Raw genomic sequence first — 25,495 nt, forward strand, 5'->3', positions numbered from 1 at the left:
TGCTATTGGGAGTGGGGACAGGACCTAGTTCTTGGGGCCACCAGTCCGATGACCAAAGTGCCGTCGCTTGGCCGAACAACATAACTTCGGTTTTCCCGACATTACACTGCAGACAGTTTGATGACATCCAGTCTTCAATGGCTCTCATGCCATCTGCAAAAGATTTTTTTATTGCAGGTGTAAGGTTTTTAAAAGGAAAAAGGAGTTGGGTGTCGTCAGCGTACGACACGGGGGTGAACCCGAAAGGTCTTGCTAGGTTGGCAAGGGGGGCCACATATATGTTGAAGAGTGTGGGGCTCAGACAAGAGCCCTGTGGCACTCCCTTATTGAGCTCCCTATGGGTGGATTTGTGGGAGTCCAGCCTAACCTCTTGGGAACGCCCGGACAGAAAGCTCTCCAACCACGCCAAAGCCTCACCTTCTATTCCTACCTCCTTTAGGCGATGGAGAAGCACCTTGTGAGACACCGTATCAAAAGCGGCGGAGAGGTCCAACAGCACCAGAATCATAGAGCAACCATCATCCAGTGCCATTTTGATGTTATTGGTCACTGTTTGAAGTGCTGATTCTGTGCTGTGGTTCGGCCTGAACCCGGATTGAGAATAGTCCAGGCCCTCCGTCGCTTCAAGATGTTGAGAGAGATAGGTGTTCACGTGCTTCTCCGTGATCTTGCCCAGGTAAGGTAGGAGAGAGATAGGACGTAGGTTGGAAAGGTCTGTCCAGGGAGATGATGCCTTTTTCCTTATCGGGTTCACCACTGCCTTTTTCCAATCTGCCGGGACCTGACCTGTCCTGAGGGAGATATTAACCATTTCAAGTATGTGGGGGCCTAACAAAGGGATCAAAGGGCCAACCATTTTAGCTGGAACCAGGTCATTAGGGGAACCTGTTTTTATATGGTTACAAAGAGTAAGGAGCTCTGTGCGGTCAATAGAAGGGAAAGACGTCAAAGAAGGTTTATTATATATAGTGGGGGATGTGGTTGAGCAAGTTTTGGTGTTATTTTTCCTGGTGTTGTTGGCTGCTACTATTCTATCATAAATGATATTGATTTTATCTTCAAAAAATAAGGAGATTTTGTCGCACAAATCCTGCGAAAAGTCATCAGAACTTTCACATGCCGTAGGTTTTATGAAATTTTGCAAAATATTAAAAAGTTCCTTAGAGCTGTTGCCTGCTTCTGCTATTTGTTGTGCTAATTGATGTTTTCTAGCCAACTTTATGTTTTTGTAGTATTCTGCTTGAACATTTAGAAAAGTTTTCCGGCTATTTTCGGATTTTGTTTTCCTCCAAGCTTTCTCAGCTCGTCTGCATTTTTGTTTCTATGCTCTCAATTCCTTCGTATACCATTTTTCTTGTTTTGACACTGGGTGTTGCTTGTGTCTTTTTAGTGGAGCTATAGTGTCGATGGCTTTTTTGATAGATTCATTCAGCTTGGCTAAAGCTATGTCTGCTGTGTCGGATTCCAAAAAATTGGGATCTGTCCATGCTTCTTGAGCTGTGTTGATATTAACTTTCATTTCACCCTGGGTAACATATACGCTCCCAATGACCAGCAGGAAGCTTTCATCACTAGCACCCTCTCTCCTCTCTTTCAAACCCCAGATGCTGCTATTCTGGTCAGTGGTGATGTAAATCTGGTCATGGATAATGACCTTGATAGTCTGGTCAGAGAGGTGCCTTATCTGTAAGGGGACTTCGTTGGTTGGCAGACTGTGGCCGTGGCGATGTCTGGCACTCAAAACACCCTCACACTAGGGATTTCATGCATTATTCCGCTGCACACAAAACCTATGCTCGTATTGATTATTTTCTGGCGTTCCCGGCCCTCCTGGTGCTCGTCAGTGACATAAGCATAGCCCCCGCTCACTCTCTCACCGCGGACCCTTAACGCTCACTCTATGTATCAATGTTAAACAAGCGAACACCTCACATTGGCACCTTTGGGACTCTTTACTCCAATCTCTCACGACAGTCATGGCCATACAAAAGACGATTACTGACTACCTTCAGATTAACGATACAGATCAAGTTGCATTAGCTTCACTCTGGGAAGCTCTAAAGCTGGTAGTATAGGGGGAATTCATTGCCATCTCCGCTGCTGATAATCACTACTGGAAGGAGAGGCTTCAGGCTCTTGAGTTGAAAGTCCTTCAATTAGAGGCAATACATAAACAAACTGGTGCTCAGCGGATCTGGAGAGACCTTGAACAAACTTGATTACTCCTTAAATGCCTAGATTCTGAGTTCACCCTAGCTCATCTCAGACATAAGTTCTATCTGGGTAGCAATCGTTGCGGGCGACTACTAGTGCATCGCATACAGGCTGGGACTATCAGGTGACCTGCTCCACCCCGACCACAGAAGTTTGTTTGGACCCACAGATTGTCGATGCCTTTCAAAATTTCAACTAAAGTCTTTATACAGATTCTGCTACGACTTCAGGTGACCCCTCGAAATAACTTGCAGCTTGCCCCGCCCCCTTCACCTCTCCCATCTTAGGCAGCCGAATCCCTGGACAAGCTCATATGCATTGAAGAGGTGGTGTTGGCCATATCTGAAATCCCAGAGGCATGACAGCATCCATTCTAAATGTTATAAAAACCCTTTGTCATGCTTTAGCTCCAAACCTCACATGTGTTTTTAATTTCTTTGCTTCTACATGTTCTTTTACTGATCCAATGCTCAAAGCTTATATCTCAGTCATCCCCAAGCAAGGTAAGCACCCAGCCTTCTGCAGGTCTTACAGACCCATTTCACTTCTAAATGTTGACGCTAAACTCTACTAGCATACCGGCTCAACCTCTACATGCCGGGGACGATTTCCACTGACCAGGCTGGCTTTATCTTTATCTTTTTTTACTATGGCATTAATAAAAATAATTGATCCATAAACAGTCATTGCAGATGTAGGAGTGACTGCAGATGGGAAACTGATTGCAATACTCTTTGCTGTGCCTAGGCAATACACAAGGCTTTCTACCAGAGCAGGTTTTTGGAGATTGTACCTACCCACTGTCAAATTTGCACAAATCACTAAGTGTATGCTTAGCGAAGGCCAAACACTGCCCAAACCTGATGGTTGGGGTTGCAAACCTTGAGAATATACATGTGACGGCTGTGGGTGGGTGCTGCATAAAAGCCAAAGATGGTGAACATAAAGTGATGCCTCAGTCTGACTTGTTGAACAGTATACTCACGAGACCTGCGATGATCCTGCTTTGTTGCTCCCTGAATGTGGAGTTGTGTGTTGTCTCTTTCCTCGCGCCAAAACTATGCCTGATGACCTTTGATGTTTGGAAGCTCTTGTTAGGCCTAAAAACTACAGAGATTTGAACATGGTGCATCAAGCAGCCTGCTCTAACCCTCGCCATGTGGAGAGCTGCTCAAATACGACCCCTCTCCTATTGCAGGTGAGCTTCCTGCCAACTTTGGATTCCAGATTTTATTTACCTTTGACCTCTCTTCCGTAATCATTTCCAGGTATCCGCTGGGCAAATCTGGCATAGCTCGAGGTCCTATGACCCTGCACTGCTGCATTGATGTGCAGCACCTGGTTGGCATATGCACTAGCAGGAGTCACTAAGCTTAAAAAGATCTTGCTTTTGGTTCCAGTGTATGCCTTTTGCTCAGACCTGAATTTCCTCAGAGGGAATACAGCCACCTGCCCTCCTTCAGTATTGAGATCAGCCCTTCTCTTGATGAGCTACGACCATCGAGTCAAGGAACTTGAAGACTCTAGGGCTGATTTATCATTGTTTCGCGTCTCCCTTGATCCGTGCAAGGAGACATAGAGCAATGCTAAACCTAGAGTCAGATTTACCAAGCCATGCAAATGCCACCCTGCATGGCTTGGTCAATTTGGTGTAAGGCAAGGCAGCGCAAGTGGCTGCCTTGTGTTACACTGTGTGGTGGAGTGGTTGCATGGATGGAGTGTGGGTGTTCCAGAATTCAGCCATGCATTCTGATGCACTCCCAGATTTACCAACCCTGAAAGACCAGAGTAAGCGTCAGAATTGTGCGCCTTCACACCACAGGCACAACAAGGATAAATATCTTTACTTCTTGTGGTTTCCTCTTTTTAAGAGTGCTGCATTCTGCAGCACACCTACAAAGAGGTAAGTGCCTCTAAGGATTGTTTTTGTGCAGGAGGTGTCACTTCTGGCACAAAAAGAACCCTGCCTTAAATCAGGGACCCTTGCCCCATGAAGCAAAGGTGCCTGCAAGTCACCGTTACATCATGGCTGCAATGTGTGTACCATCGCAAGGAGAGGACAGGAATGTGCCACACAATAGTAAATATGGTGCATTCCTGCCCTCTCCCTTCCATACAGCACAGCACAGCAAGTTGTCTTGCTGCGCTGTGGTGCATGAAAAAAGATAAATATGGGCCTCTATCTCTAAACCAAATGACAAACAGATTTATTGGGCTCATAACATATGACTAACAAACTTGATTCCACTATTACAGAAACTTGTAATCATATGTTTTGCAGTGTTGTGAGAAACTGAGTTACTGAGTGACTGAGGTGTGTGCCCTGGTCAAGCAGCAACCACAATCCTTGTCAGTGTAAGTAACAAGCCAACACCAAATTAACCTGTGCTCAACCCTCTGCTAACTTGGCACAGAGTAGTCAGGTTTAACTTAGAGGCAATGTGTAAAGTATTTGTGGAACAATACAAAAAGTAATAAAGTGGAAAACACCACAGAAAAAGGATCCCACTTAGATAGAAAAAAGGAACGTATTTTAATGAATAAAACAAGACATAAACTACAAAAATCCAATCAGTAGAACCGGAGATATGCAATTTGAAAGATCTTAGTGAAAATAGCATCAAAAAGTACAAAGCGCCAACTGTGGATATCTTGCCGCGCATGAAGGTGACCAAGTCACAAGTTCAGGCTAACCACGACGAACCACAGGTTGGCCACAGGGACCCAGTTAGGACCACTGAACTGAGTACTTAAAATTCTGTTTTTCAGGACGTTACGAGAGGTGCGTTTCGAAGACTGAGAGGTGTGTTGGTTCCACGGTTGCAGCGAGGCTGTGATGCGATGGGCTCCATTGTAGTCAAGGATCCCATCGCCGGGGCTTGCAATACAAAGTTCGACGTCAAGGATGCAGCGATCTGTCAGTGCAATGCGTTGTTTCTGAACAGCTGAAAAGCTGCGATATGGAGTCTGGATTTGTCATTGAGGCTTCTGTAGCAAGGGATGCAAGGTCCTGCACTGAGGATTTGTCGCTAAGTCAAGCGATTCGGCGGTCCCAAAGAGCTGTGATGTGGGTATTTGCGACGGGCCCAAACCATGTAGCAGAGGCGATGCGTTGGTTCTGCTCGGTTTGCGCCATGCAGCAGAGGAAATGTGTTAGTTCTGCTGGATCCACAGAGGCTGGCAGAGCACCTTCAGCCCACTTCCAAGGGTCCAGGACTAGGGTGCCACCGCGTGGCATGGTATACTCATAGAGAGCAGAGTCCAGGTGCAGATTCAATGAAGCCACATGAGTCAGCAGCCAGCCGACTAGCCCTACGAGTCACTCTGGATTCTAGGTTCAAGAGATGCAGGTCCAGTCCTTCTCACCCACACAAGAGGACAGCAGGTAGCACAGCAGGGCAGCAGTTTCTTCAGAGCAGCAGTCCAGTCCAGCAGAGTGGCAGTCCTTTCAGCAACGCATCAGTCCTTCTTCCAGGCCGAGAATCCACAGGTCCAGAAGTGTACTAACAAGGTGATGTCTGAGGTCCAGTATTTATACACAGTTATGCATTTGAAGTTTGGGAGAAGCTTATAGAGGCTTACCTTTGAAGTGCACAGGTGCTCTGCCTTCCTGGCCCTGGCTACAGACCAACCACAGGAGGGATGCAGCCCTTTGTGTAGAGACAGGACATAGCCTTTTCAACTGTAGGTGGGGCTGGGCCCAGCTCCTCCCTCCCATTCTGCCAGTGATGGCCCATCCGGTCAAACCTAAGCACCCCATTGTGCGTGGCTGTCTAGGAGGAATATACAAAGCCCAACTGTCATCAACTTCCAGTCATGTGATACTGTATGTCTGTGGTATTAATAAACTCCGCTCCACTTGTGCCGTCTCCGCAATGACAAACTCACGTTGTATTCTTTTCTCCATTTGACGAACGTTCACTTTACCAACAGGGTGCACTGGCCTCAAGGAGCCAATGCACCCTGTTGATAAAGTGAACGTTCGTCAAATGGAGAAAAGAATACAGCGTGAGTTTGTCATTGTGGAGACGGCACAAGTGAAGCGGAGTTTATTAATACCACAGACATACAGTATCACCAATTTACATGACTGATACATTTTGGAGCTTGGCACTTTTCTCAATTGTTTTCTTTTATTTGCTTTCTGTTATTTACATGTAGTTTATCACAGCATTATCACTTGTATGTATTTTGTGGTGAATGTAGTAATTTATATCGTATTCTTCAACATTTATTCTTAATACTGTGTCCTCAGATTAGATGCAGTAACTATTTTTATTACATAATGTGGGGGTGATGTTTAGTTAGGGAACTTGATATTTTGGATTGACGCTTTCACATGCAAAGGATTCTGTAAGGAAGGATGGTGGGCTATCGATCGTGACGGAGGGTGGTGGATTGTGGGAGTGCGAGTCTCTCGACAGAATAGCAGAGGTAATTGGATTCCGGTGCTGGGGAAAAAATCATGTGTTACTGGCTTGGTAAAAAGCAGCGTGAAGACTTAAGAGCGTTAATGAGTGCAGCTGATAATTTGAACTAATGGCCAGGAAGAGGGAGGAAGTAGCGCATTCATGGTGAATAACACGAGGATGGTGGACGTTTTGCACACAAGGTAAAACTATGGGACAGGGAGATGCAGAACAAGGGAACTGGAAAGTGAAGGGATTGTAGGAAAAGAGAGGATTAAGAGCAGGGTTAAATGGTCTTTTGTGGAATGCTTGGCATGAGGTTTCCGTTTATTTTCACAGCGTTATTTTCACAGCGTTCTCAGGGTAAAAATCGGATTTGGGTGACACGGGAGAGGTGTAGGGGTAGAATTCAGTAGCATTTTAATTAAGTTTGACTGGGGTTTGGTAAAAGGGGAGGTGTTCACTAGTTTTTATAATAGATGTTGGGTCGTTAAATATTCTACATTGTTTACAACGAAACATGAGGCTAAGCTGTTTATTGTATTTGTTTCAGTAATCCCTGACGAAGAGCCAAGAGGGCTCGAAATGCATTGGATATTTACATAGTGTGTCAACTTCAAACCTGTGATTGATCTGTACGTACCATTGTATAAAGCCTGGAGTGGCGAGCAGCTGGTATTGGAAGAATTTAATAAAGATTGCAGATTTAATCACACTGTCTCCATTTTGATGAAGATAAATAGTGAATGGAAGTAACATTGGACAACAAAAACGTCATGGATATAAGAGTTTACATTTGAATACCTGGATTAATGGAATAAATCGGCGGGAATGATTTCCACTTTGCGCAGTGCGACAGTGTAGAGCGCGAGAAGAGTGCTCTCTTAGAATACATAGCATTGACTGTGGCTTGGGGCGATCCACGGACACTGATCGCACGCACCCACAGTGACAGATGTTTTTCAGCATGGATTTAAACGAAAGGGAAGGAGTGCATGCTCCATTACAACTTTCTAAAAGTGGCATTTTCAGATTTGCAAGTTAAAATCCTACTTCACCATAAATTCGGGTTTTAAATTGTGATTCCAGAGACAGCAAACATGAAGGGGTTACCTATTCCCATTTGGAAATTACACTTATAATATGTAATACAGTAATTCCAATGTTATCCTATTAGAGAGGTAGGTCCCTGCAGTTTTTCACTACCCAGACATGTAAAACCTAAAAGTACATGTCCCACGTTTTAGATACAGTGCACCCTGATCTTGGGGCTGTGTAGGGGCAACTTATATGTATTAAAAATAAAGGTTTGGGCCTGGTAAAAGGTTTATTTTGCCATGTTGAAATGGCAGTTTAAAACTGCACACACAGGCTGTGAAATGGCAGTCCTGATGCATGTTTAGAGTGCTACTTAAGTGAGTAGCACAACCAGTGCTGCAGGCCCACTGGTAGCATTTAATTCATGGGTGGCGGTAGTGTGACTTTCTAGGGACCTGCAAGTAAATAAAATATGCTAATTGGGTATAAGCCAATGTTACCATGTGTTAGGGAAAGAGCACAAGCACTTTAGCAGTGGCAAAATGTGAAGAGTTCTAAGTAAAGCAAAAACAGTTCTGAAGGCAAAAAGTTAGGGCAAAACCATGCTAAGGGTGCCAGGTCCAACAGTGATCAACTATCAACTGCAAACAGGTTTTTATGAGTCACTGTGTTTTGTTAGGATTCACAATGTACTTTTGTAACTTAGAAGGAGGCTTGGATGACCATAAACAGGGGATGTAGGCACTGCCCCTTAATGTGAATATGGTTGAACAATGGGTTCATGAAGAACAGTGGCTGCTTTAAAAAATACAATGTAGTATTCATTTAATGGGCGTGGGTGCTGGTGGCCATGCAGCAGCTGGACTGTCGCCTTACTGAACTGATATCTGCTCCTCCAAGTGCGAGCAGCCACCATTCACAAGGTCGACGCTGCATCTCAGTGAAAGCCATAACACCCCATTTCATGAGAAGGTAATAGATCAATTGTTTGTGTTTGCAACTGCAGTCGTAAACCAATAATGCATTATATACTGAATTAAAAGGAAAGAGGGATGCTCATTATACAATCCATTACCAATCATTTATGGGTCGCCAAGTGCATTTTGCAAGCCCAAAAGACAATTTCAACTCTCAATGTGCCTTTTTTATATGCTGGTCTGCATTTTTGTCCCTGTGAATTGAAGCTTTAGCAACTCCAACAATGCTTTGCACGCTGGTTCCCAAATTCTCTTTCTCCCACACATTAACCCCTTCCGTGCGGGTGTAATTCCCCCGCTGTGCTGGGGGACGGGTGGGCGCGCGCGCGCAGCGCCCCCATGCTCATGACGAGCTGAGCTCGTCATGAGGCACGGCGCTCCGGTGCTCCTCGTCACAGCTGCACCTGTTCCCGTGGAACGCTCAGCACAGCAGGGGAATTATACCCGCTTGCGAGCGTCCGACGGTTCATGACGAGCTGAGCTCGTCATGACCACCGGAGCGCCGTGCCTCATGACGAGCTCAGCTCGTCATGAGCATCGATGGTGTTAAGATAAACAGTTTGCAAAAAGCCAGTGATTACAGAAGTGACATAACTCACTTTTTGAACCCTAAATGACATCACAAGACTGACTCCTTGACTCTCAAAGACCTCCTATTTGCTATTGAGAAACATGTGGATGGTCAGGGAGTGAAAAGCATAGAAAGTAAATAGGGTTCAAAGCTCCCAGTTATTAGGTCAGGTCTACTACACAATACAGTTGCCCGATTACAAAAAACATATTGTGGGCTGATGAACAACACTGAGGTGCTTGTAGCCCACCTACTGCTTAACACTGGTTAGCTTTACTGCCACACTCGTTTGCATGCATATTTGATGGCTTGCCGTGTCCATCTTGTGTCTTTCCCTCCCCTGGAGAATTTCAAATTTACTTGTGTCTTTCCGTTGCTCACTTTTAAGGATTGTACAATATAAATACACTATACATTGTGTAGATAAAATTAATAATTCTAAAGGTAAAATCTTTGCAATCCAAATTAAAACGTTTTCGAATGGTAATAGGAAAGTAAAAATCAATGCATTAAAAACTGGAGGTACTATTTGTACAGAACAGTTGTTTTTCACATAGAATAGTGTCACTTAAAAGAGAAACTGATTGTAGTTTAATCCCAGATGTATTACAACTCATAGTTTTTCCTCGAGAGGATTTAGCTCGAGAGTCAACTTGTCCCCTCCGATAATGCCTTGGTGTGCAATATATTATTCCTTAAAGCTGATACGACCGGTAAGCAGCAATTTATTTTGGCTGCACTGAACAAAGTAACGTTATCTGTAGTCTTTGCTCCACCTCTGACAAACATTTTACAAAACAGAAGTTTAGCTGAGGGTCCCCTAGATCGAAACAGGCTAAAAGTGCCTGCCTTCTTGTTCGAATTCACCTTTAGTTAAAGGCCCTAATTAATAGTTGTTTGTTGTTTTCTTTCTATCTGTACAGTGTTGCAAGAATAAACAAGGTCCAGCAAATCTTCCTTATTGGTCTCACAGAGTCGATAAACAGCAGGGAGATTTCCACGTAGCCAAGGTGCCATATGCTCTTTAACCGGTAATAACCCTAGCCAGTATTTTTGAAACTGTTGCTTGATAAAAGCTGGGTAATGCGTGGTAAATTAATCTTGAAGGGAAATTGTCTTATAAATATTTAATATCATGCACCCATGTGCCCTTTTTGCTAATACGGCTTTGTCCTCTTTGACGGTTTGAATTTTAAGTGACTTCTTGAACAAACGCTTAAAGGTCAGTAGATTGGTTGGAGTTTCCCAAAGTTGTGCAAGACCTGTGAGGACAAGGGACTCTTGCTGGTACACTCTTGCCGGTGATGTGTTGCTTCGCTGTAGCTCGTCCCATAACATACGATTCAATGAGTTGGGTTCGGTTTTCCTAATCTTATTCCAGCATAATATATATGCACCACGTCTAGCTAGAGACTACTTGAGCAATCCAAATTCTAACCTTATCTGTGCAGGAGAGGTGTAACTTGTCAAGGAGAATATTATTCTATAAGCTTGAGAGATTGCATTATCTAGGGTGCCGGAATCCTGCCCTCTTAATGCTTCACTCCTATATAAGATTGTTGGAAGAAGCTTTGCTCTTCCAACTTCCAGGAGTGGCTTCAGAGAGGGACCAGCTAGCTTTTTCTTCAAATTGTTGAATGCTACAGCCAGGACCAGGTCTTTATTTTGAATCGCAGCCTTCTGTATTAAAAAAACTCCCTTTATTATCAATAATTACCCCAACGTACTTATATTCATCTACACTTTCCAGCTGCGTTTCGCCCAAAAACCAAGCCTGCGTTCATGCAATCTTGATGTTATAAGGGACAAAATACCACCACTAACATTACACAAGACATTGGATGGACTATCCTAAAAACCACTGGTTCCCAGCGCATAATAGGCAAAATTGAGAAGCAGTACTCACTTCTCCTGCAATCTGCTGAAAGATGCTCTTGAACTGATTCTGCTCTTCGCTCTCATTGTCTTTGTTGGCCACAGGAGTCTGCAATGACACAAAGGAACATTTTGAATCATCATTCTAGATGTAACTATCAACTAACTTCACAAGAACTACAGAAGTATTTAACTTCAGAGCAGCCACTTCCACCCACCATTTTTCATTTCAACAATCAACATTTCAGAAATGCTAGCTTGAGCTTTTCTCAAAATTTCCCTCTATTTGGGGTATAGCAACAGTGACTACATCATCTTACTTTAGTTCAGTGACTAGCTCTGTAGTGGGATATCCTTTCAGGTTTCACAAGTCCTCTGTACATCCATACTCTAGACAGAGAACAGTATAAAATTCATCGTACATGCACAAAGACTTTAGAAGGAAGAGTCCACAATATCTCCAGCAGGTAGTTCCCACTATGTACCAACCAAGAATCTAAGGTCATGCAACACTCTTCAACACTGACTATCCAGCTGCCACTAATCAATTTCTAAAAACAAGAGGCAGGTCCCTAGAGTATAGGTTCCCGAAATGGAACTGTCTTCAACCATTTATGAAGGATCTTCCTAATGCTCCCCTGTTAGGGTAATGCCTAAAATTACATACGCTCAAACAAGCCTTCAAATACACTTATGAAGAGCCAACAGGTGAGGGCATGTGCCACCTTTTATGCTGGCCAGCTGAAGACGCCCTACTCACTGCAATACACAGTTACCCCCTTTCCTAAAATACCTCCACTGTTGCTGCTATAGACCAAAGTCTATCCCATAAACTTTCAGTGCCCATCACCCGAGAGGATTAATCTACTAGTAACATCTAACTTCTCCAAAAAAACAACTGTGTTGGTGGTATAGAAAACTTTTACATGACTGCATTTTTCTAAAGTTATATGTAGCAGGACAAATTATTTTCTGACAATGAAAGACATTAGCACAATCTAAGTTTTTTAAGTAGCGCAAGCATGTGCCTTAATGCACTGCCACTTACTCCAATTGTGGGTCCCAAATCAGTATTTTCTAGTTGATTAATACCCAATTAGTTGCCATGTACAGTGGAGAGAGTAAGCTTCTTTGTCAATATGAAATAAATTGAGATGTTTTCTGCTTCTCTTAGGTTACAAGCTGACTCACTGGATAACAATGCTTTATAGTTCTTAAGCCAAGTTCTAAAAGAAGTGTTCCAGAGACACTTGGTAATATGGTGACACTTTCTCTATTGAATCAGCAAGTCATGACGGAAACCACCAGACCCACTGATTTCATGCCAGAAAGTACAGAAACCTCCTCTTTTTTCTCTTTTTTATCCTCCGTCTTGTTTGTCTGGTTGTCGACCTCATCACCTCCGATCTCCTTATTGCTGTTTGATCTGTCAGAAACAAAGATGATTGGCTATGGAGAGAGAAGGGGCGGGTCAAGAGAGGAAAAGAATGGAAGTGGTTATAAGAAAGAAGAGATCCCTGTGTTTGAAAAGATCTGGTCCACCAGCATTCCATGCTGCATGCTTCCTTGTTCAGAAAAGGGCAACACTATTGGATATGTTTCTCATGCAGCTGCAGCCACCACTTACATCACCTTTTGTTGCCACATGCAAATTGAGTAAAGGGGTCAACGTAAACATGTCCTGTTCTGGATGAAACAGAGTGGACAGGGCTCCAAGTTTTGGAGTCAGATTTCTCTTCTTGCTGAAGGTTAGTTCTCTTTAAATGGAACTAGCAGTTCTATGGCTGGTCTTTGTTTTATTTGCTGAAATGCCTTTTATCCATGCAATGTATGAGAGATTAGAACGTATCCCTACTTGCACCCAACAACCATGCAGGTCAGGGGAGTTTGGGATGTTTTTGTTTACACCTTACATCAATGCATTCACAAGAGACTAAGGGTTATTCCTCTTTGTACATGCAAATTAAGTGAGGTCAGGACATATATTTATGTTTAAAAGCTATGCAAATTTAGAGAGATTAAGATATAGTTGTATTTGCATCTGACGTCAATATAACAAGAGATAAAAGACAAATTCATAATTATACTTGCCACCATTGAAGTAAAAAGAGATTTAGGGATCAATTTACAATTTGGCGGACAGTGCTTTGGCAATCAGGGCGACTGAGTAATTTCCTCCGTCATCTTGACTTGGACCTCTGCCCACCAAGATATGAAATGACCGCCAAACTGGCAGTCATTTCATAAAGCATTGCCAGGAACCACTTTTGCGATGGTACCGGTCAATGCTTTTTGCATTTTTATGCACAACTAAGCCAAGCAGGATTTTCTTTATGAAAATACAAAAGACAATCCATTTTGTAGTTTTCACTGCCCCACCGCCGGGGTTTTCCTGGCTGCGACGAATACTGACCTCTAATTCTGCCCATCTAAATTAGGTAGACAGAATTTGAGGTCAGCCTCCGACGGCCCTTACTTCATTGGGCAGTCAGAGGAGTTGAACCACGTCTTAGACCGTAGACCGAGTATTCTCTGCCTTGATTAAACTAAAGGTACATCTACATGTAAATCAGGTGGGCGAATCACAGTCTTGGCAGTTTGCATATGCCATCATGACGGAGTATCCATATCGCTAAAATATATAACTCAGTTCCTAAGACATATTTGTATTTGCATCTGACAGCCATGCATCTTACATATTTGTATTAGCACCAGACATCTATGCAAATCAAAACAGATTAAGACACATTCATGCTTGCACCCAGCAGGTTAAGAAAAATGAAGACAGATTTATGTATGCATCCATGCACATTAAGGGTGATTGGGGCATATTCCTGTTTGCACCAGACAAACGAGATGAAGGCATATTTATGGTTTCACCAGCCATCCATGCAAGGCAAACAAGATGATGTCATTTATTTTTGGACTCTGAGTCTCGTACAAGAGGACCACTTTATCAAGCACACCAAAATAGCATATATGATGAGCATCATGCTGTCAAGTAAGGCTTCCAATCCAGGGCACAAGGGCACCAAATGCTATTATTTGTTCCATGCAAACATTACACTAATTACTCATTTGAAAGGCTACAAAAAATATGAATGATGCAATACTTTGCATTCAGAAAGATTAACAATGATTGATGGCATCCAAAAAGTCAATATGTCAAAAAGGCTGCATTTTTTAGGATGAAGTTTACTATTGTCCATACAAAAAGGGACTCATATGATGCCGCAGTGCACCCCTGCACCCAATAGTCTTTATTTATTTATTTTTGCGATTTTATATAGCGCGAACTTTACCCGAAGGTGTCAGAGCGCTTTACATAGGACCCAGTTTCAAACATAAGGAATGAAGGTTACAAGCGGACAAAAAATTTGCACATTTTTGACTTACATAAGAACCAGTTGAAAACATACGGATTTAGGATTACATACGTTATAAAAAGGTACAAACGGAAAAAATTGCAAATGTACAAGAGATAAAGTCACACAAGGAGGAGATACAAATTCTAGGCATATCCTAGTAATATCTCTATCTAATTAGGGAGGAGATACACATGGATATACTCTAAGAGTCACATAGGAATGGAAGAGAGCACAGCGGACTCCTGCATAAACTAGTGATTAGAGTTATCTCTATATACATAGGGAAGGGGTAAGACTGGATATACTCTAAGAGTCACATAGGAATGGTAGAGAGCAATGCGGACTACGGCATGTTCTAGTGATTAGAGTTATCTCTATATACAAAGGGAAGGGATACACATGAATAAACTCTAACAGCCACATAGGCGACTAATAATAGTCGCCACTAATGTAATGTAATGCCACTAATAGTCTCCACTAATGCTGTTGGAGATACCAATTGTACTACCCAAACAAAGCAAAAGAAATCACTCCCAACATCACAAGTCTTTCAGGATTCCTCAGCTAACATGGCATGAAGTCCTGTTATTGGGTTGACCCTCACAGTCATGTGACCATAAACAAAGGAAGTAGGATGAGTGAAAAGTATTCCATGTCAAATGGGAAGAACTATGAAACACCAGCTCATATGGAGAGTTAACAAAACTGATCTACCCGAAGAACCTCACAAGAAGATCAAAACATTTACAAAGAAAGGGGTCAGATTCTCCTTCTCAGTAATCTTAAACTTTTTTGCTTTCTGTGAACTCCATTTCACTTCAGCTAAGGTCCTGGCTCAACCACACTGCAGCTAGCTAGAGGTCACTTGACCTCGGTTCAAGGTACCGAACAGCGCTTTCCTTGCAGACATCAAGCTTTGTGTCCAATAATGGGTGTCTGTGCAACTTTGACAGGTTTCCATTCATAGGCCCTTTGGTTTCTCAACAACCAACAGGAAGCAACTACCATTTCCATCGGAGGCCTTGCATCCATGTTTGTCGGCTCCCCGCCTAATTATTCCTTTCAGTTAAGAGTATTCACTACTAACATCCATTGAACGATCAATTGAAACTATCCAATGACTTCCCGACTCTGAGAAACCGGCATATGAAGAAGAGACAGTAGAGACCAATGTATAGCTCTCAAGAAACCTGATCCCATCTTGGTCGCCATCAAAGCTGGCTTGAGACCAGAGCCAGAGCCATTTTGTTAACTTGAGATTCTATTGTCATGGGAACATGTTTTTAACTGCAAAGGTGTTTCTCTTTAATGCACCTAATAGTTATCCAGGCTTGTCAGGTTCCCTTTTTCGCCTGGCCTGGTTCTTAACCCAAGTTCATCTTAACATACCTATATTATACCTATATTCTTTTTGATGCGACAGTTACCAAGTGAAACCTTCAAAAGTTAACGAGGTGCAAATGGGCGGTAAATTCTGATAAATTTACGATTCAAAAGAGAAAACACCAAATTAACACATAAACTCTAATTTTCCTCATAATCTGAGGTATTTATTGCACGCGGTAAAAAAATGTCCCATAGTCAGACATTTTACCACTGGCAAATATTCTGTGTGGCCCATTAAATATATTTTTTTTTCCTTGGGCCTTGTCTGATTCCTATTATAAAGTTACACTTATGTTTAGCTCCCTTATTATTGCAATGCCAACTACGTCATAAATATTAATTAGGTAAGTAGCCATTTACAACACCATATCGATCCTCATGGCTAAATTCACTTGAACTTAAACTATGCAAATACTACTTGCCTATGTTTCTCCACCTTGTATTTCAGTGCCTGATTCGACCACAATATCATAATCACACTCTACTACCATGCATGGTTGGCATCTTTGCACAAACCGCCTTGTTAAGCTTGTCTTTCTTTTGTCCTCCTTTCATATGTATGTAAAGCGCTCTGATATCTGTAAGGATCATGTTCGCGCTATACAAAACCCTGAAAATAAATAAATAAAAATAAATAAATATGAGTGGCTGCAAATGCAGAAATAGAGGCCTGCAAGGGACAGCAGACCTCAGTTCCTGCATTAACATTCCAAAATGAGGACTTTTTTTTTTACAGCAGCCTGTGTCAATTAAAGGGGCAGGTGTTGCTACAAAAGAGGTCCCATCCGGGAAAACATTGAGGGGCGGAGGCGATGGACCTCTGGGCTTGTAAACAAAATAGGAGTAAGAAATCATTTTGGAATGCATATTTACATTCTGTAAATCACTAACGAGGTTTCATACTTGTAGTTTAAGGGATCAGTCTAATGTAGCCTAGGTGCACAAACACTTTTTGGAATCAGATGCACTGTGCTAACTAAGATCATGCGAACAAAGCTTTAATGTACGTCTTCTATTTTACAATTATTTCAGAGAGATAGAAAAGAATGAATGAAATAGAATCACCAATGAAAAGCAAAGCAAATAAAAAGAGATAATAAATATCTACATCAGTAAGTAGATATAATGTTGGGTGTAGGAGACAGATGCAATAGTATAGGGGCAGCTCCTTTGTATTGGCGGAGGAGCGTTGCACCACAGTCCATGCCAGCAGACGATAAATAAAATGATAATAACAATGTTATTAGCATTTTATTTATTTATGAAATTAAAATGTATATCACACACTACTACCCGAAGGTGTCGAGGCGTAATGGCTCTGGGTAAAGTGAAAAGAGAAATAGAGAAAGACTTGGGGTATTAATTATTGACTGTATGTTGTCTGAGCCCCACAATACAACAGGTATAGGGTGGGGCCGGGCTGGGCATGGCAGGGAGGAGGAGTTGAGTGCCCTCATAAGTGCGCATGTGTGTTTGGCCGGCCGTCCTAGGCCGCCAAACATATATGTGCACTTATATTTCTCCAAACGGCTGTGTTACACAGCCGGGTTGGAGAAGAGCCACAAGCTTCAATTAACCGTTTGAGCGGCAAATGATGCCCCTCAACCAATCCTGGCGCTGTTCTCATGTGAGAGCAGCATCTGGATTGGGTTTGGAGCCTGTACCAGGAGGGCTCATCCCCTTCCGGTCGGCCGACGAGAGGAGTTGAAAGGCAGGCATCAGGGGGAGCAGAGCAACAGTCAGTCTTTCAAATTTATTTTTTTAATTATATTTTTTTTCTCTCCCCTCCACCCCCCAACCGGCCACCCTCTCCACCAGCGGCCGCCCTACCACTTTAGGTAGGCAACGGCCGCCTCTGCAATAGTATCATTTTCTGTTGGTTCACATATAACACTATGCGAGAAATTGTAATAGCAGAATATATCTAAAGAAATCAAAATGTTTTCTATGTTCTTCAAGAAGTCGTCAGCTTGCTTTGGACCGGTCAAGAAAGGGAAAAAGGGTCAACTACAGGGTCAATTTATCAAAGTGAGGAGTGAACTTTCAGAACTCTCTTATTAGCCTGGATGAACGCCTCCTCAGCCCCTGACATCGCCATAGCCATCCCGGATGGCTACAAGATCACCCGGAGGGACCGCGTCAACCAAACCGGAGGAGGCATCGCCATCGTCCACAGAAACACCATCCGCATCACGACCAACTCCGACGACACCCTCACCCCCGCCGAGCACCTTCACTTCCAGATACACACCGACCCCAAGACCATCCTCAGAGGCACCCTCATCTACAGACCTCCGGGACCACGCACACAATTCAGCGAAGCCATCGCAGACTTCCTCAGCCCACACGCCCTCACCTCCTCCGACTACATCCTCCTAGGGGACCTCAACTTCCACCTGGAGAACAACAACGACAGCAACACCGTCACCCTGCTGGACAACCTCGCCAACCTCGGACTCAAGCAACTGGTGAACACTCCCACCCACTATGCCGGCCACACGCTTGACCCCGTCTTCTCCTCCAGCAAGCACATCTCCTTCAGCCACTCCACCGGACTACACTGGACAGATCACAGCTGCCTCCACTTCAACTTCGGGAGAACCACGAACCACCACCACCCGCAACAGGTTCCCCGCAGAAGCTGGAGCAAGATCACCGCCGACCAGCTCACCACCGCCCTCAGCCAGAACCCACCCACCAACACGACGGACCCCAACGAAGCAGCCCGCAACCTCACACAGTGGCTCACCAACTGCGCCAACGACCTCACACCACTGAAGAACCCTCCCAGCAGACCCGGCAGCAGGAAAGCCTCGTGGTTCACCAACGACCTAAAAAACTCCAAGAAAACCTGCCGCACCCTCAAGAAAGCCTGGCGCCACGACCAGACAACAGAAAACATGACAGCCCTCAAGAACGCCACCCGCAAACATCACCAGCTAATCCGCACCACCAAAAGGACAACATTCAAAGAACGACTGGACAACAACACCCACAACAGCAAGGAACTCTTCAGCATCGTTAAAGAACTCTCCAACCCCAGCGCCTGCAACAACGACATCACACCCTCGCAAGACCTCTGCGACTCACTCGCCTCGTTCTTGCACCGCAAGATCCCCGACATACACAACAGCTTCGGCGCACAGACCACGCACCCAACCACTGAACCAGCGCCCCCCACCACCACCCTCCCCACCTGGACCCCTGTCAGCACCGAAGACACCACCTGTCTGATGAACACCATCCACTCCGGCTCCCCAACCGACCCCTGCCCACACCACATCTTCAACAAAGCTGACTCCATCATCGAACCCCAACTCTGGAACATCATCAACAGCTCCTTCGCATCCGCCACCTTCCCAGAGAGTTGGAAACATGCCGAGCTGAGCGTTCTCCTGAAGAAACCCACTGCGGACCCTCAAGAACTTCCGCCCCATCTCGCTCCTCCCTTTTCCAGCCAAAGTCATCGAGAAGACCGCCAACAGACAACTCTCCGCCTTCCTCGAGACCAACGGATCCCTCGACCTCTCACAGTCCGGTTTCCGAGCAAACCACAACACCGAGACCGCCCTCATCACAGCTACCGTCGACATCAGGTCCCTGCTCGACAACGGGGAAACGGCTGCCCTCATCCTCCTAGACCTCTCGGCAGCCTTCGACACCGTATGCCACCGCACCCTGATACAGCGCCTCAGCAACACCGGAATCCAAGGAACGGCCCTGGAGTGGATCATCTCGTTCCTCGCCGGAAGGACCCAGAGAGTCTGCCTTCCCCCGTTCCGATCCGCGGCCACCGAAGTCATCTGCGGCGTCCTGCAAGGATCCCCACTCAGCCCCACCCTCTTCAACGTCTACATGAGCCCTCTCGCAGCCATCGCAGGCCAACACAACCTTAACATCATCTCCTACGCCGACGACACCCAGCTGATCCTCTCCCTCACCAACGACCCCACCACCGCCAGAGCCAGCCTCCAGGAAGGAATGAAAGACGTCGCGGAATGGATGAAGGTCAGCCGTCTGAAACTGAACTCAGACAAGACGGAAGTCCTCATCCTGGGTCTTTCCTCTTCTGCCTGAGACGACTCCTGGTGGCCCCCTGCCCTGGGCACCGCACCCAAGCCAACGGACCCCGCACGCAACCTGGGCTTCATCCTGGACTCCTCCCTCATGATGACCAAGCAAGTCAACGCCGTCTCGTCTTCCTGCTTCAACACCCTGCACATGCTCCGAAAGATCTTCCGGTGGATCCTCACCGAAACCAGGAAGACGGTCACCCAGGCCCTCGTCACCAGCCGTCTGACTACGGGAACACCCTCTACGCTGGAACCACAGCCAAACTCCAGAAAAGACTCCAGCGCATACAGAACGCCTCTGCATGACTCATCCTAGACATCCCTTGCCACAGGCACATCTCTGCCCATCTGAAAGACCTGCACTGGCTCCCCGTCACCAAGAGGATCACGTTCAGACTCCTCACTCACGCACACAAGGCTCTCCACGACATGGGCCCGAAATACCTCAACAGCCGCCTCACATTCTACAAACCCACCCGCCAGCTCCGATCCGCCAGCCTCGCCCTCGCCGCAGTCCCACAAATTCGCAAAACCACCGCCAGAGGAAGATCCTTCTCCTACCTGGCGGCCAAGACATGGAACTCCCTCCCCTCCCACCTACGGATGACCCTGGACCACCTCTCCTTCAGGAAACAACTCAAGACCTGGCTGTTCGAGCAGTAGCGACTTCCCCCCTCCCAGCGCCTTGAGACCCTAGCGGGTGAGTAGCGCGCTTTACAAATCTGCTGATTGATTGATTGATTGATTAGGGAGAGTACCTACTCCTCTAATTTCATACTTAACTGGGTACTATCATGAAGTTTATTACTTCAAGCAGGAGGGGAATACAGGTTCATAATGAATCATTGGGGGTTGGACATGCATAATGGGATGCAACATGCATTACTTATGTAAGCTGCATTCTGACAACATGCACTGGTGCTACCAGAAATATGAATTAGCCACTGTAGTACAATGTCTGACATGAGTGCACACACATCTTAGTTAGCCATATGCACTCAGGACAAGCTACGTAGGAAGGCAAACCTTTTTTTTCTTTTTCTGCCCAAGAGAAAAAAAAAGAGAAAACAATGTAAGAATTTGAAAACAAATCTATATTCAATTCAATACAACTAATACCATTATTCTACACCCTGTATCTGATTGTATGGTTAGTTGACAATGATATTTAATAGGAACTTAAGACATTCATGTTATATGTGATTGTTTTTTAAGTTAATTGGTTGACCCAAAAGTACTATCAAAATTCTGGTGATCATAGAAAATGGTGAAAGAAAATGGCAGCAATTTGCACCCAATAAAAAACTTTTCATTTTTGCAAACTCCGTGCCTCAGTCCTGGAAACAACTCTGCCTTTCCACTGATGGATCATCATGACTCACCTACAGCTAATGCCTGACACAATCCACCTAATTTTTCATTTCGATGTTATTGGAACGTTATCTGCCTTTTATGACTAACACACAACAGAAAGGATCCACATGTATATTAATCATATACTTATTATTATACAAATGGAACAGAGTTTTAGAAATCTGGCGCCAGATGAATGACGACTTTTAGGGGTCACAAACAGAAAATAGGGCCGTTTACAACCGCTAAATTGCCTTTTCACATGTACAAACCCTATTTTGTGAGTCAGTAGGGCGTCCCTTCCTAATAGCAAGTCACAGGGGGCTGTACGAATGTTTTGCAACCGGAATGCGGGCGCAAAACAATTGCAGTTTACCACCTACTTCCTAAGTAGGTGGTAACCCATTCGCAAACTCAAAGGGGTCCCTAGAGGACGCTTCCTCTTTGTGAATGGAAGCAAAAGCATTTTTTAAGAGAAGACACTGGTCCCATGGACCGCTGCCTACCATTAAAAAATGAAACAGAAATGTTTCACATTTCATTCTGAAACACATCCCGTTTTCCTTTAAGGAAAAAGTTGCTTTATTTCAAAGCAAACACAGACATGGTGGTCTGCTGTTCTCAGCAGGCCACCATCCCTCTGTTATTGCCCTTTCCCAATAGGTCGCAAATTGCGACCTGCCTCAAAAATATTGATAAGGCAGGTCAGTTGCTACCCCATTGGGAATTGCTAATGTGTCTGAGACATATTATTACATTTCATTTTTTGAGTTTCTAATTGTGAGTTGCAAAGAATCATAATTAGAGACTCGCAAAATGAAATGGTCGTACATCTGGCACTAGCCTCAAGCTAGCAAATGTTAAGCCTTGATCCATAGTTTCCCTGTACACCTTCATGCCACAGCACAAACTCCACCTGCCATTCTAATCAGAGAAGTCTACGAAGCAAATATATATCATACCAATTGTGGGTGGTACTATTTCTGAACCTAATGATAGCAGGCATTATGTGAACTTTCATAAGCAGTCAGTTTTCTATTTCTGAGTAACTTAAGTCATATTTGTAGAGATTTAATAAAGCACTATGATAAAGGAGATACTAAGAAATCAGAGAGAGATTCCTTTTTTTTTTAAAGATAATTACTGTTTTAATACAAGATTGCCTACACAAAAAATAAATTTTTCAAGCTGATTTTTTAGATATGCCCCCTTCTCACCCCCCGCCCCACCAAGCCCCTCTACCCCTACCACCTACCTCCCACCCCCCCGCCCATCCCCCACCCCCTAATCTAGGCAACAGGACCTAAGTCCAAGTGATGGAGAAACTGGTGTGAGCAAAAACACTCCTCAGAGTTGCCGCCCAAAAAAAAGGAAATTTTTGTTTTCCCCAAAAAAAAGTGGGATATGCCCCATAGAGGAAAACATAGCAATACAGTTAATTAACACTTCAAATACGAAAATTTTCCCCTACAGAAACCCACACCCAGGCCCTATAAAAAGAGAGAGAAAAGAGAGAGAGAAAAAAAGAAATTATACTGTACAATCATACTCATACAATTGACAACATTATATCAATTCACAATGAGTCCAAAAACAGTTTAGCCTGGATTTCAGATTCAAAAAATCTGGTCTGGCCTTGATGAATAATCTTCAATTTAGACGGGAAGAGCAGAAAAACATGCGCCCCCTTTGACTGAAAGAGGACAATAAGCTGACGGAGCTGCCACCTCCGTTCAACAGTAGTTGGGCAGAAATCCGGCCTAACAAAAAATTGGCAACCCTTCCCTGATCTCTGTTTGCCTGGCCTGGCCAGATCATAGACTCTCTCTCTAGCAAGAAAATTTTGAAAACAGATTAAGATTGCACGAGGTCTATTGGTAGCTTGACCTGATCTTGGTTTAATTTTAAAAGGAAAACGATGGGCACGTTGGATCTCCAACTGCCAATCCCAGTCCTTCACTTCCGGTAATGCCTCTACAAAGAGATCCACAACAAACTGCCGGATATCTGACCCTTCCGTGACCTCGGGTACCCCCAAAATCCTTAGGTTGTTTCGTCGTGCACGATTTTCCATGTCCACTAATTTCATCTGGATGTCAAGCCTCTGGGACTGAATTGCGTCGATTGCTGATTTTTGTGTGACTACTTCGTCTTCAAGAGTCAAAATTCGAGTTTCCGCCTCAGTAATCCTAGTTGCAATATCCGTGCAAGTTTTTATCACTCTACGCAATGAATTTTGTATTCTGCGACATGATCCCTGTGCACGGGCACTCTCCTGCCGCGTTTCCTACCGATGGGCCATTATCGTCTGATATAATATAGCTAATGTCATCTCGCCGGGGGGGAGATTCGCGGTAGGGTCCTGACTACTTAAGGTCGGGAAAGAAGAGTTATCTTGTGCTCCAGGGTGACCAGAAAATGAATAGTCCCAAGCAAGGGGTCCAGAATTTAAAGAACTACCAGCCTCCTGCGGCAATTTGCGAACTGTAGGTAGCCCAATACTGTTCAATGCGTCATTTGTGCGCCAGTCCCCCATCTCACTGCCTTGCTCCTCCGACCAATCTTTATCCAGCCCAACTTCGTCAGCGGATGATTCGGTATGTTCAGAAAGAGAAAAAAAATTACCTATCTCTGATTCGGGAACATTGTTTGATGGGACAGGGACTACATCTCGCACAATCCCGCTGGAATGTAAGGTAGAGACCGGAATAGAGTCAGATAATGCACCTTGCCCTCCTGCACCTACGGGCACCACCTCTTCTTCTTCCTGAGCCAGTATGCTTGGAGCACCCCCCCCCCCCCAGCGATGATTTTGGGGGTAGCACCAACTGAGGATACACTTAGCAAAGACTTAGTCTTACCAGTCACTGGCACAGTGGTGTCCAACAGCGGAGCTGTGGGGGCGCCTGCAGAGTTCAGCGGAGCCGGGCTCTGTTGACCTTTAGCTACCGAGCCTCCGCGAGCTTTAAACATCGCTGGTACCGGGGGAAGGAGAGCCTTTACATTCTTTGCTGGCTTGCTGGCAACATCAACCTGGGGCTTCTTAATGGAATCCGCTTGCGGTGATGATGAAGCCGCTGCTACAGCTATTGTCGACTTGCTCTGCACCCTCGGAGCATTCCTTGGCGGATTCTGTTTTTTTGGCGGTATTGCTCCGCCGTAGCAGCGCTGAGGGCGTTATTGAAACTGGAGCTGCCGACGGGAAACTGACGCGCTGAAACCGGGAAAACACCACGCTGATAGAAGCCAAAGCGGTACGATATTCTTGTAGGTGTACAGCCGCCAAAGCATCCTCCCTCAAAACAACCAACCAAGGTGGTGGGAAACGTAGCACGAACCACTACTCAGCCCCGCGCAGGCTACCTCACAACGGGAGGCTCATTCCTGAGGAGTGCTTGCTGAGACCAGCTCACTCGGCCAGCGTTCTGGCCGCCATATTGCCCCCCCCCCCTCCAGAAATCAGAGAGAGATTCCAATGGTTTGAGGACATGTCCATTCATGTTTGGCATAAACAACAAAGCAGTCTGACTTACATTTTGTCGAAATATTCTAGATCCTCTGAATGAACGAGAAGTCCGTCCTTTGTTTACCAGTCAATAATACAAAATATTTGTGTGGAATACAGGAAGAAATTTAGATCTGCCAATCAGGTACCAACACAGTTCTAATTGGAATAAGCACTGGCATAGCCAACAGGTTTTGTCTTTTAGTCCTAATGGGTCTCCAATGCCTTTTGTTCCTGCTGTGCATCATCAGAAAAATAATGTAGCTGTACAGCATAAAAAGAACAAAGACATCATTTTGTAGGTGCAGCAATGTCATTTTGTAGACGTGAAAGTGAAGTAACGCGAAACCACTTTTATTCTGAAAAAAAACTGCTAGCAATTTGCTGCTTGACCCTCCAAAAAAACCAAACTTAAAAAATAAAAAAGAACTGCAGGAGTGGGAAAGTAGGACAACAATGAGCAAGTTGGGGTAGCAGGCGGGGGGAAGCACAAGATGGAGGTAGCAACAAGGACAGGAAGAGACACACATCAGGGAGAGAAAAACACTGGCCAAAAGGAGAAGGACATGGGCAAGAGCAACACGGTGCACGGTCGGGAGCATAGGCATGAGACGATCAACATTGAGCACAGGGGGAGAATTGAAAAACACATGCACTCTCATGAAGTGCTTAAGGAATAAGAAAAAAGTAGCTTTCTAAAAGTGAGCAGTGGAAGGACACAAGAAA

The 25,495-nt window shown here is 44.7% G+C and overlaps 1 protein-coding gene across 1 annotated transcript in view; it reads right to left on the reverse strand.

Moving 5' to 3' along the window:
- Positions 1-25,495, reverse strand: part of CAPN3 (calpain 3) — a 396,758-nt gene that overhangs the window by 67,798 nt on the left and 303,465 nt on the right. Inside the window, exons 15-17 of the mRNA XM_078659629.1 lie at positions 20,938-20,952; positions 12,426-12,533; positions 11,116-11,193 (exon numbers count right to left, since the gene is read on the reverse strand). Coding sequence (XP_078515755.1) covers positions 11,116-11,193; positions 12,426-12,533; positions 20,938-20,952 — 201 coding nt within the window. The remainder of the gene's footprint in view (positions 1-11,115; positions 11,194-12,425; positions 12,534-20,937; positions 20,953-25,495) is intronic.

The sequence above is a fragment of the Lissotriton helveticus genome, chromosome 9, assembly GCF_964261635.1.
Source record: "Lissotriton helveticus chromosome 9, aLisHel1.1, whole genome shotgun sequence".
Lineage (NCBI taxonomy): Eukaryota > Metazoa > Chordata > Amphibia > Caudata > Salamandridae > Lissotriton > Lissotriton helveticus.